At 32.5% G+C, this 14,239-nt stretch overlaps 1 protein-coding gene across 2 annotated transcripts; it reads right to left on the bottom strand.

Annotated features, from left to right (window-relative positions):
• Nucleotides 1-1,303: 1,303 nt before the first annotated feature.
• Nucleotides 1,304-13,858, bottom strand: LOC127114885 (LEAF RUST 10 DISEASE-RESISTANCE LOCUS RECEPTOR-LIKE PROTEIN KINASE-like 2.1). Of its 2 annotated transcripts, none has more exons than XM_051046688.1 (3): nucleotides 12,619-13,858; nucleotides 3,034-3,066; nucleotides 1,304-2,632 (listed from the first exon to the last, which is right to left on the bottom strand). In XM_051046688.1, the coding sequence occupies exons 1-3, from the start codon at nucleotides 13,607-13,609 to the stop codon at nucleotides 1,536-1,538; spliced, it is 2,121 nt and encodes a 706-aa protein (XP_050902645.1). In that variant the 5' UTR covers nucleotides 13,610-13,858; the 3' UTR covers nucleotides 1,304-1,535. The 2 variants fall into 2 exon arrangements, with proteins under 2 accessions (XP_050902645.1, XP_050902664.1); XM_051046707.1 differs by having other exon boundaries at nucleotides 1,304-2,629.
• Between the last annotated feature and the right edge of the window lie 381 nt (nucleotides 13,859-14,239).

Genomic DNA, 14,239 nt, shown 5'->3' with positions numbered 1-14,239 from the left:
CAGTTTATTTTCAGCATTAGCAGTCTGCACGAATAAATTCATAACTGGAGCTAGGAGTATCAGATCGAGGTATGCTACCAGTCGTTGGAAAGCTAAGAGAAAGAGCTACGACTTTAATGAAGAAGTCAGAAACTAATTAGGAATGTAGAATAGTTGAAAAATCCGTTGAAGTCTTCAGCACTAGATTTATATTTTGTGTTGGATTATTTAGTTTGGGCCTGGGTTATGTTTTGACCAAATTAGGTTTATTCTACTTTTCCTATAACCTAAGCATCCGAAAACAGTAGATGATATCACTATTCACGAAAATTTGAAAGCTTGTACGAATTCCATGGAGAACTAATCACTCTGATTCGATCTGCCGTAATTCAGGTTCCAAAACTTGAGATTATTATAATGTTAATTTTAGTTTAATTCCTTTCAATGATATTTTGTGTTCTTGTATGCTTAATTCGATTGCATGAAATATATTGATTCAATTTGGTTGATTGTATGATCCTAACATTGCACGTCACGTTTGCTTAATTCGTTTTTGTGTCTGATCAATCATGTTTGCTTAATCCATGAAAACTTATCCCGTTTTCTTAACTCGGACAATAGGATCATACATCTCACAAATTTCACTGCGCTTGTCATTGAGTTTGTATCCAAATAGGAATAGACAATCCACTTAGGGTATTAAAATTAGATTAATCGATGATAGTAGAAACTGAATCGGTGGATTGAATTATTTCATAATCACTTATTTCATAACAGTTTATTTCAAGAATTGCTTTTAATAATCATTTTTTCTTAATCGAACACCAAACCAAGCAACCCCCCCTAATTCGATTACCTTTGGATAATAATAATCAAGAATCCTTGAGAGACGATATCCGAGTTAAAATTGTCGTCGTACTACGTTTTTGAAAAACACTCGTTTTGACCCGCGCGCGACAGCGGATCAGAGATACACGTGTTATTTATAGATGAACCATGAAATGCATGCGCCAATGCTCTAGGCGCCACACACACATGGCAATGCATGCGCCAGATGCATGGGTGCACACACTAAATCACAATGCATGCGTCAAGAAACATGACGCCTAAGTGCAATGGCATTGGGAGCATGCGCCAACTTCAATGGTACCTCCTTTGGATCTTAATTGGATGCGTCAGTTCAACTGACGCATCAGTTAAAAAAGATGATTATTTTGATATATTTTTTGAAATTTTGGTTATTTTAATATTTTAATTAAAAATGTTGATTATTTTTTTAAAAAAAACAGAGAAAACTAATATACTTATTTTTTTATAATAAGTGTTAACAATAGGCCTTAACTGCCACTTACTAGCTGCCTACTTCCACAAAAGATAAAAAAATTATAAACTATAACATTTACATGACCAATTAATTGCTCATAATTTTACATTCTATATAAAAACACTTTGAGACATTAAGCTCCCCTTTACACGATGATTAAAAGGATTGAGCTAATCTCTATTCTAATTAAAAAGTATTAAAAAATTATACATGCCCTCAAATTTTAAGACATTTAAGACTCTGATATTGATCTAGTAGGAGACGAAAGTAATGGTTTTGGTGGTATTTGCAATGAATTCATGCTAACTTCTAACATTTCAACTACTTTACTCATTGTAGGCCTATCATTAGGAAATGTTTGAATACACCACATACCCACAATGGTCATTCTCCTTGCAATCTCATCTTCTTTCGTATCCATTACTCCATTAGGTCTCAAATCACTTCCAAACTCAAGTCTACTATATACCCAATGAGGAAAGTATATCTCACTTGTGTGACTTGCATCAGCATTAATATTTTTCCTTCCACCCACCATTTCTAACAACATCATTCCATAACTATAAACATCCGACTTATGTGAAACTCCTCCAAAATGTCTATTCCATACTTCTGGAGCTACATATCCCATCGTCCCTCTTTGATCTGACATCGAAATAATGCTCTCTTTTCTAAGGCAAAGCTTTGCAAGTCCAAAATCGGAAATCTTTGGATTAAAGTTCTCATCCAAAAGAATGTTATGTGGTTTTATGTCAAAATGTAAAATTCGAGTGGTGCATCCTCTATGCAAATACTCTAGCCCACGAGCTATTCCTTTCGCAACATGATGCAAATTATCCCAACTTAAAGATTCAATAGTTTCAGATCCCTTATTGTAAATAAATTTGTCAAGAGAACCGTTAGACATAAATTCATATACAAGCGCTTTTTTAGACCCTTCAAAACAAAATCCAAGAAGAGTGACAACATTAACATGTGAGGTTCTAGTAATACTTGCAACTTCATTAATAAATTCCTCATCATTTCTTTTTGTTGCATTCAATATCTTCACTGCCACAGGACAACCATTGAGTAAATTTCCTTTGTACACAACACCAAAACCCCCTTGACCAAGTTTAACTTTGAATGAATTTGTCATTTTTTTTATTTCTGAAAATTTGTATTTCTTTTGGGTTAAAGCTCCATGTTCTTTAAAAAATGCTTCGATGTTTTTATCATTCTTTGTCTTAAACCATAATTTTACTTGTTGTATTGATGACTTACCTCTAATATAACAAATTGTGATGCACATCAGCAACGCTACTATTACTACACCTCCAACAACACCTGCTGTCAAAAAGAAAATCATCTTATTATGTGTTTCGTAGAAGAAACAAAACAAACAAAAAAATTAAAATTATAGTATTGTGTCTTTTCATATGATGTTATTTTGGGTGTTAATGACAAAATATTAACCCCTTCTAATAAAAGTGATACAATTCAATATCTCTCTATAATCAAAGATATATTGGTATCGGAATTGGTTGAGGAAGAGAGATGGATCTCAAAGACAATGTACTTTTTTCAATATGTATTGACATGAAATTGAGCACTACTATTTTAAACATGGATTCCCTCATGGATATACTACTAGCTATAGTAACAACAAATCAACTCATTCCTCAACAAAAATATATGATTTTAATATAGCAGAATCTATTAAAAATAAAAGGGAAAATTTAATTTATTACCAAAAATGAGTTTCCTCTTCAAATTCAATGAGCCTGCAACAATTAATTGTGAAAGCAAAGATCGGTTAGCATTGTTATAACTCAAGGATAATATTATACTAAACTAACAAACATAAACATGCTACATTTATACACTTTCACCAGAGACTTGACAAAGAAAGTAAACATTAGGAGATATAACATATGGTTTAATGTCCCTCAATTTACATGACATCCAGAGAAAATAACACTATATGTTGCACTAATAATAAGTCATTATAATTTTAATTTATGTGCCTAAATAGTTGCTTATCCTAATTAGCTAGAAGAAGAGTTATCACAAGACTAATATATCTGCCCTAGCATCAGCCAACCCTTCTAATGTAGTCCAACATAGGAATGGGTCAAGCTCAAAGGGCATGCACCCCGTTATGTTGAATGTACTTATCATCGAATATGAACAATACTCAAAACCTTATTATACATTGCTGAATATTTTCATAAGACACTTGATGATTGCATTAATAAATTACACAAATGACACTAGTGCATATTAAAAATTTTACAAATAGAAATAATTCTCATGACTATAAGCATATTAATTATACTAATTATATTAATGTTAAACAATTTAAAATTGTGAATTCATAACCAAATTATTTATAACATATTAAATGGTGGATTTGACTTCAACGAAATAAAAGATCAATTCTTAAAGGTTGTGGGAAGTTGTGTTTATTGTACTCGGCCGAAACTAATTTTTGGGTAAGTTTTTTCAATTCATTATTTAAAATTAGAAAAGACCCACAAAAACACCAGTCTGGTAGTGACATCTGAAAAGCTAAGTCAAATTCACAAGTTGTTAATGGTGGGAATTTGGGAAGATGAAATTCAAAAGCAAAATCATATCTTTATTTTATATAAGGGTAAAATGAAGAGTGGGGATTTTTCTAGTGATTTTTTGTTTCAAAGTAGAGTTACCACATAAATAATTCAACTAAGTTGACAGAGATTATACACAAATTTGAAATAACATTGAAAATCACGAACTTCCTCGATGTGCGTACCTTGAATTTTTTTTTGTTCTGCAGACAGGAAAAAACATCTGTTAGATGTTGAAGTAGAGTTAAAGTATCCACAATAACACGTTTGTAGTAGGAAGACCACCAATCTTCAAATTCCTTGGTGTAGTGGAAAGAAGTCTTGATTCAAAAGGATTTAAATTAATGACTTCTTAAGCGTGAAAGTCTAAACACTCTTTATAATATGCCTCAGTTGGTGTATCTATCACTAGACATATTTTATCCTCTTTGGTGAAAAGGGATTTTGGCAGGAATTGATTAAATCCAAATTGTCTAGCTACCACATTTGGTTGGTTTGTGACAAGCTCAAAGTTAATTTTCGCTTTGGTGTATCTATCACTAGACTTCATGGAATTCTGGTAGAAAAGACAGTGGATTTGAAGAATTCCATCCAAATATCGAGAGCTTCGACTTGGCTTCCAAGTGAAGAGGTTGGGAATGGTCTTCTGAACCACTATGGCCCATAGCTTTGACCGAGAAATGGTTCCATAGTAGAGACAAATGCATTGTAGTTCTTAAGCATGAAGAAAGATTTGTCAAAATTCTTTTTTGTCAAAAGATTACTGTTAGTTGGGGTCAGCAAATCAAGTTTTATACCTTCAACTCCTCTTTCTAAAATGGACGAAATTTTAGTGTTTAGAAAGGGTTCAAAAGTAGTGTTAAGCCAAAATTATAAGAGCTAGATAAAGCCAAAGACTAGAAAGTTATCCTCTAGACCTGTTCGTGATTTGAGGTCACGTTAAAAATTTCTAGAGACTCATAAAGGCATCCTAAGATTAATTTACTAAGACAAACGTCCTTTTTCTCATGAATTTGGGTTGCAAGAGGTATAAATTTCTTGGCTACATGGAGAGAGCTAGAATACAAAATTAAATGGGATAGCCAGAGGGTGGAGAAAACAATGCGCTCATAATCAGATACTTCCTCAGTTGTGTCATGATGGTCTTTAATATAATTATTGAAGTTAGGATGGTCGAAAGTAAACTTAGGTTTGATTTGGTGCTTAAGAGTAGGGTTGAATGTTTCCCCAGTTGGTCGAAGACTAGTAATAACAACAATGTCAAAAAGAGTAAGAGTGATCATACCACGTGGTAAATGAAAAGTATTAGTCGAAGACTCCTAAAAATAGATGGAAGATATAAGAATGTAGGGGTTATACTTGGGTCGAGTTTTTGATAGTTGGATGAAATCAAAAATACCTTGATCTTTCCAAATTTGTTCTTTCTTCTTTTGTACTATGTACAACCAATTGAGATAAGCATCATTGTCGGTGGAAAGAGAGGAAAGGAATACGCGATTGGGATGTTCCATGAACCCCAACTCAAAACTTATATCTTAAAACGCACGAGGATTAGATGATCATAAATAGGGGAAGAACTTTTCCAGTTTGGTCGGTTTCATAGATAATCTGGGTAAAGGATCCAGAAACGCATGAAAGATACATGTAAGAGAAAAGGGGGTCAATACATGGGAAGCCCAAATGACAATTGATTCCTTTTCCATTGGAGGTTCTGGAGCATAACTATGGTTTTTAATGAGGACGAGTCCTTGAAGATCAACAACATAAGGGATTGGAAATTGCTTTTTCGTGCTATAAGAAGAAGTCATTGTTCTTAAGACTTAAGGAGAAGAAAGAGTGATGAAGAATGAAAGTTGCAGGAAAACAAAAGTTTTTAGGTTTTAGAGAAGGAAAGTTGTGAATAAAAGGGAGAAATAAAAGATGAAGAGATATATATAGCTATGGAAGAGGACTCTTTAGTTTCCATCTGAAATCAAAATGAGTGGTGCTTTAATTTTTGTTGTAGAAAATTTATTAATTAATGATTTTTAATATTTTTAATAAGGTTAGTTCTTGTGGTCCACGATGGCCTTAGAAGTTGGAACTATGATGGAGATTGCATGCACGTTAATTAGTGTGACAGTTAGGTGAAAGTGGTCATGATGACGGTGACCTATACATAACGCTTTGAATAGTGTTGATATTATACTTAAAACGTCACCTTTCTTCCATATTGTAAACATGATCGAAAGTGGCATTGTTAGGGTCATCTGTTAACCTGAGATTTCCGAATTAGCATGTTCGATAAGAGTGGAGATGGGATAAATACACAGGCTAAGCATAAGTATCCATATCATGTTTCCGACACCAAAGTTACAAAGTTCGATAGGGAGGATTCTAGACAAAGGCAGTTGGAAGACATGAAGATGTTTTTTGATAGAAGTAACGATTTCGCAACAGTTCAAAAACTGAGGACGCGTGGAAGCAAAGCATAAGAAAAAAGGCCACGTAATATTGTATGTTTCAAATGCTGAAGAGTTGGCCGATGTCGACTGTTATTGATGTACATGTATATAAGTCGATTTGATTTCTAATGTCACATTTTTCATTGTTGTTCTCTATAGAATTCAAGCATCCAAGTTACAAAGATATAAAGGTTTGTGAGAAATGTTCGAATCTGCGCTTCACTTTTAGTCTAAGCATTTTTTACTCGACTTCGTTTATGATTTTCTTCATTTACTTTTCCCTTTCAAGAAATTCTGCATTTTACTTATTGGAATTTCTATCCAATTGTTCTAGCTTCAAACGTGAAGTTAGCAAACACAAACGCACTTTCTCATACACTTTTTATACAAATTGTCCTAAGGATTTTTTTGAGTTTAATCCTTTAAGTGAAATAAAACTTGTGATTTGTTTACCAAAAAAAACAGTGAACACATCCAAAATCGAACCACACCGCGAATAAATTTGTCTTTGGATCGGATGAGTTTTTACCTCAAAATCGATCCAAACCGCTTTGCAAACACCCCTAGTGTCAGACACGGGCAGAAACACGTATTTTTTCAGAGATGTAAGTTCTACAAATTGATTAATCAATGTTCTAAATTTATACCAAAACAATCCTATTGTATGAACATATTATGAGTAACTAAAAAAATAACATAATCCTATTTTTTTTTACTTTATCTTAAATATTTGATAGATGATGAAATAAACACATGAAAATCAAACATGAGCATAAGAAGTGTTGAAGGAATTGGAAAATCCATAAGTAGGACTTTAAATAAAGTTATATACTTAACATGCCAGTGATTGAGAGACTATATGAGTCACATTTGAGGCAGAGAAAACCTAATTTATTTATAAGATAAAGAGATTAGAAAACATACTATTATGATGAGATGGAAAATTTGCGGAATAATCAATAAAATTGTCCCTGATAAACACTTTTGGATAATCTCCCTGAAGTGAATCAAGTGAGACCACAAACACAATAGAAATTGGGTGTTTTTGATTGCTTATGTTGTTGTATGCTTTGGCTATTATTTTCTCTCTAATGGGGAGTCCTTTTATACACATCTATCTTCCTAGGATCGTTTAAGAAGTTCCCTCTCAAGTCTCATGATTAAATGGTGATCATAACGTTCATCGTCCTCATCATTATTATGTAACGTCTTCTTTATCCCCTTCTGTAACTCTCAAGCAACCACATAACTACCTTATAGTCGTTACATCGACTATACACATCATCCGAAAACATGTCTCTGAGAACCATGCATCCTGGGCTTCTACTTGTCTCATATGTAGCAACTCGGCACTTGTCATTTTCTACAACACCCGGCATATTGACTTTCCATGCTCGACCCCAATGATTTATAACTCGACTTTGAGAATTTCAATATGTGTACAAGAACCATCTGCGTATTAGTAGTGAGAGGAGTCCAAATCTTTCTTAATATCATTATGCCACATACAATCTCCTTTATGATTTTACAAACACTATCAACATTCCTCACTCACAAGGTAACTCCCCTCAAACTCTTTATCCAAGCCATTTTCAAAAACATCACCCTTACGCTTAAAATAACCATATTCATAAGAATCATTTTAATGAAAATTTTCTCCTACTGAGACTTGAATATGTCTCGTGTAATTCATTGAGTCTTCCCCAAATTCATCCCCAATAATAGAGAAAGCATAATTCGAAGGTCCACATTGAGAATCTTCAGATGAATTTGGAGGAGAAGTACAATTGTAATATATGTTGATGTTTTTTATTTGTGGGAGATATTGAAATAGAGTTGGAGACAAATAAGTATCATGGTTTTAAATTGCGATTGCGGGTGTTGCGATTGAGGTTGATGTGTTGCGGTTGTTGCAATGTGAATTTTAATTGGAAATTGTTTGAAATGTATAGTTAAAAAACACTGATATTAAGATTTTTCACAATAAAGAAAGTAAATTGAATTTTGGAGTTTTAAAATTTGAATTTTGATGAAAATATTTGAAGAAATATAAGCAAAATTGTTTGATGGGATTTCTAATAGCGATCGGACGCAAGGCTTTAACTCACACCGTAATTGCGGTCTTATGCGGTTGTAGAGACTAGTCCATCAACAATATTGCAACCGCAATTACGGTTGCAGATTGCAATTTAAAACAGTGATAAGTATCCTTAAATAGTAAGAAGAATAATTTAGTCCTCATAATGGATATGAGATGTCGGAGAAGATGGTCGCAGTTGTATGAAAGGTCTATATCTCTACGAATGGAATGATCATAAACTTATTGATGTTAAGATTGAGAATAGGATATTTGTGGGGGAGAAGTGATTATTATTATTAATAACAAGAAAAAGAAAAAGAAGAAAGAGATCTATTTAATATTTATGAACATTTGAATATGATTATCCATTCTTTTAGGAACAAAGAAGAAAATAAGAAGGGGGGAGAAGGAGATTATGCTTAGAGAAAATATTCAGTTCATAATGTGCAATTTTAGTTATGCTTTCAGTCAGTTGGAGAGTCAACTCAATAATCACCCGCAAAATTTCTAATCCCTTTCTTTTTTAATTTATTTCTTTTTGTATTAAAATTTTGAATATAAATTTTTTACATTTGAGTTTGATAATGATGCAATAAAATTCTGGTATATGTATCTATAGATCATTTCAGTGAACATGGAATTATGGAACTTCATATGAAAAGTATTGTGTATTTGAAAAACAGTGTTGTGTTAGGTTCAAGATCGGAAAGCACAAAAATAGAGGAAATTTTAGAATATGTGCATTCAGATGTGTGGGGGTCTATCAAAGTGGTTTTCATGGGTGGTTTCAGCTACTTCATGACATTCATATAATATTTTTCTCACAAGGTTTAGGTGTATTCCTTAAAGTAGAAATCTAAAGTCTTTGCCAAATTCAAGATGTGGAAAGCAGATGTAGATAATCAAACAAGCAGAACAATCAAGTATTTGCGGCCAGATAATGAGACATAATACAATCATTTGAATTTCAAAAGGTTCGGTGAAGAACACGATATTCAAATACATTTATCAATTTATAAGACGCCACACAAAATGGAATGTTAGGGAGAATGAATAGGTGTCTAACTCAAAGGGAGAGTTGTCTCTTGTTGAATGTTAGACTATAAAAGGTTTATGGATAGAAGTCGTTAATATGGATGTTATCTTATCAACAGGTCACCGCGAGTTTCATTAGAGTGGAAGGTTTCAGATGAGGTATGGACATGTAATCATATTGATATTGAGAATTTAAGTATTTTTTGGTGTCCAACTTATACGCATATATCAAGTGAAGATCGATCTAAACTAGATCCAAAGTCGAAGATGTGTGTCTTCGTCAGATACACAAAAGGTATTAAAGGGTTCAAGTTATGAGATCTGATTAAAAATAAGATGGTAATAAACATAGATGTTGTTCTTATGAGTAGTTAATGTTGGAGCAGTTAGTTGCAACAAATGTGTCAACATCTTAAGGAGAAACTTCTAGCAAACAAATTATTCATGTGGATGTTGACCCATCACTAGTGAACAATACGCACGTGGTGTCTTAACCACAAGAGGAATCATGCACTGATAATGAAATTGACCACGAACCTGAAGTTGCAGGTGGAATATTAGGGTCATGTTAGCCTTGGTAGCCAGTCGAGACATGCATTTAGAGTAGAGGGATGTAAAGACATCATTTCTTCATGGTAATCTAGATGAGAAAATTTTCATGGAACAATCATAGGGGTTTAGAAACACTAGACATGACAAAATAGTTTATAAATTAAAGAGGTCTTTGTATGGTAGAAGGTGTGAGTAGACAATTGTGTTTATGTTAGAAGGTGTGAGTATGACAATTGCGTTTATGTAAGAAGCTTTGATGACGACATTTTTATTTTCCTGTTAATGTATGTTAATGATATGTTGATTACTGCTAATCATTTACATGAAGTAAATGAACTGAAAATCATATTGAAAAATGAGTTTCACATGAAAGACTTAAGTGTTGTAAGAAGATTCTTAGTATGAAAATTCACAGGGATAGGAGTGCTAGAAAATTATGGCTATCAAAGAAAACTATGTTGAAAGGTTTTAAACAAGTTTGACATGAGTAATTTGAAGGTTGTGAGCACTCCATTGGTGAATCAATTTAAGTTTTTATTAGATAAGTGTCCAAAACCATATGCAAAAGTTGAGTATATGTCAAAGGTTCCTTAGGCATGTGTTGTTGGTTGTTTAATATATGATATGGTATGCATTAGATCATATTTGGCACAAGTTGTAAGTCATGTTTGTAAGTTTATGTCCAAACTGGGCAAGTGTAATTCGGAAGCAGTCAAGTGGCTTTTCATTTACTTGAAAGGTACAACAGGTCATTGCATTATGTTTAACAATGAACAGGGTGATCCTTCGATTGTATTACATATTGATTCAGACTACGCTGATGATATAGATGATAAGATGTTTACATCAGAGTGTGTTTTTTACTTTAGCCGGATGACTTATTTGTTGTAAATCATCAGTTTAACTCATAGTGACCATGTTAATAACTGAAGCAGAGTACACAACGGCAGGTGAAGTTGCCAAAGAATCCTTGTGGCTTACATGATTTGAGAGATAATTCGATGTTGAGCAAGGTGGAGTTCGCTTGTATTGTGATAATCAAGGTGTCATTTATTTGACAAACAATCGAGTGTATCATGTCAGGACCAAACATAATGATGTGCGGTTTCATAAGAGCAGAAAGTTACTTGCATCTGGACAAATATTATTTGAATAAGTTCATACTTCAGAGAATGCAGCTGATACAGTGATTAAACTAGTCATTAGTGACAAGTTCAAGCATTGCTTAGACTTCTTACATGTTTCTGAGTGTTAAGCAAAAGGTGTGTCTTCCTAGTTGGCAGAATATGATCATCTTATACGAAATGTTCATAAGGGTTTGATATCCGTCAAAGTGGAGATTGTTGATCATATGACTCATATTGTGGAGATTATTATGGGTATTATTGAGTATATCTCATATTGTGGAGATTATTATGGAAACGGTTAACTATGACGCCTATTATGGAGATTATTATGATAAGGTAACTGAGAGGTGTAAGGGTTTTAGGGGGTATTATTGTAAATTGAGCTCTAGTATAATATATTGCTTAAAATACTAACCATAATTCAGTAGACAGAAATAAATATAATTATAGTTATTTTATAGTCACAGAGGTAGATATCATTATCCGAAATGTGTTAACAAATATCAATTATGTTTATTGTCTTTAAGTGTAATTTATCTTTATTCTTTTATATTGGTTGTTGTTCTAAATAAAAAGATGATGAAAATATTCATATAAGTGATTGTTTTTTAAATATTTCTCATCAAATAGATAAAGTTGTTAATAAACTGTTAGTAAATAAGTTCTAAACTATGAAGTTATTGGAATAAGATAAAAGTAGTTTATAAATAAGATAAAAGTAGTTTATAAATCCTAAGTAAATCCTAAATATTTTGTCCCCGAAATGGATAAAAGATGTTGGTTATATTTCCTCAACTGTAAGATTGTTCCTTAAAATATAACTTAAGACTAAACTCAACAGACAAATTTGGGTTTTCCTGTTTGAAAACTTCAACACCATATGGAAGCATGTTTCCCATGAAATCCTATGCTTTAACATCCAACCACTAATATGACTTTTTAAATGTTTATGTTCATTATTCTTACTAGTTAATCTTTAAAAGTCAATGTCAGCCAACTATCAATAACATTTAAAATTTTGAACACGTTAGTATCTTATGACAGATTCCAAAATAGTTTCATACCCTATTTTAATTTATTAACATATAATAATATAACTTATAAAACTTCTACACATGATGAATAAAAATATCAAAGAGAATCATTCTAACCAAAATGCAATTTTCAACAAGCATCAAAACTATTACATCATGCTATGAAATTAAGCCTGCCTAAGAAGCCGGAGTATTTTTGGATTCTAAAGTATAACCATTTCACCATCCAAAGGATGAAAATGTTCATATATAAGTGATTATATATAAAATATTTCTAATCAAATAGATAATGTTGTTAATAAACTGTTAGTAAATAAGTTATAAACTATGAACTTAATGAAATAAGCCAAAAGTAGATTATAAACTTTTAGAAGTTCTCTAAATGCGTTTTAAGATCAAGATTACTCAACAAAAGAATCGAATAAATTATGGCGAGAAGGAAGAATACATACTTGAAGCGTGCCGAGACTTTTTTGAATCTGAATTAGAAGATGGTACTAATGCTTGAAATGGTGTATCTCCATATGGCTGTTGTAATCCATATGATGGTTCTGCTAGAGATGATGGTGCCACAGACTTATACAGCTTGGATCCTGTGCAACCCGACTCATCCGGCCAAATCTCAGTTGTTGAATTGTCGCGACAAAATCCACAATCGCCATAAGATTGTTGATTAGGACAAATACACATAATTGCACTTTTAGATGTATTGTATCCACATCTCCCACCAAATTTCTTGCAATAGTTACATATATCCTCGTCCACACCACTCCACCCAACCTCAAATCCGTCCTTTAAAACATTCACCGCTGTACCTGACTCTTCTATGATAGAGCTTTTTGGTCCATAAACTTTGATATTGTTCTTACACTCTAGGCCCGTGAAATCCGCCATTTTAGTACTTAATACTAAATATGCATCTTGAGGTTTACTATCTACTAGGCATAAAATCTCTTGAGAAACTTCAGAACTCAAAGGAGATCCGAATGAAGCAGTAGGAAGAGGATCACACTCGGACAATAGAGTATAGCTCTCATCATTGGAAGTGTACTTGAAGAAATCCAGGTTTAAGCTTACATTGGTATCAGGACAAGAAGGAATATTTGCAGCATCATAATTCCATAAATCCAACCTTGCAATCTTCAAAAGCTGTGATGTTTGATTCATATCAATGATATGAAACTTTTGTGAGTTGATGTCAATAGTCAAGTTGTTTTTCTGGCAATCAAGCGTGAAGTTTGGATGACCACAGTAATTTGGTTGACTGTTCATATTCCAAAATGGATAAGTGATGTTGGTGAAACTTCCACAGGTAAAAGGTGCACATGATTTGTAGCTCTTAGCATCACAATTGACATGTATTGGGATTAAGAAGAAGAATGCAAGAAAGAGAACTAAGTTGACGATATAGGAAAAATGAGAAAGAAAAAAATGTGGAGTCATGTGTGGAGGTGATGATGAAAACTGAAAAAGTATATTCAACTTGAGAGATTAATTAAATTCTACAATTAAGAACATATACATAATTGATGGATGTGTTTGAAATAAGAAGATTATAGAGGATGATAAAGGTGTTAACGATGAAGGCAAAAGGAAGTAGACGAAGAGGAGAATGCATGTTTGAGGGTGATAAAAGGTGTTATGTCTTAATGGAGAGAAAAGTGATCAAATGTGTACCGATCATTCTATGTGTAAAAGTCAAACCAAATGGCACGAAGATTTGTCTCGTATTTCTTCCGTTTTTTATTATAAGTCATTTTTTATTTTTCACACGTATTAAGAAATATAATAATTATGATATAAAAAATATAAATTATAATTTTTTTTATAAAATTATCCGAAAAGAGAAAGAATAATAAATGTTTAAAAGTATAATAGAAAAAATAACATTAATGATTCATTGGTATTATAAAACGATTTATAATGTGATACAAAATATTATTCCAAAGTAACATATAATAAAAAACGGAGGTAGTGTTTTTTTTTAAATGGTGTTTAATTTTATGTGAGATTTGGATATTTCAAAACTAACGGAAATAATCATAATTGAATAAAATAGAATGAAATTAAACA

This window comes from Lathyrus oleraceus, chromosome 1 (genome assembly GCF_024323335.1).
Source record: "Lathyrus oleraceus cultivar Zhongwan6 chromosome 1, CAAS_Psat_ZW6_1.0, whole genome shotgun sequence".
NCBI classification, from domain to species: domain Eukaryota; kingdom Viridiplantae; phylum Streptophyta; class Magnoliopsida; order Fabales; family Fabaceae; genus Lathyrus; species Lathyrus oleraceus.
The sequence above is the reverse complement of the archived record's forward strand: the minus strand, read 5'-3'. Positions and strand labels throughout refer to the sequence as shown.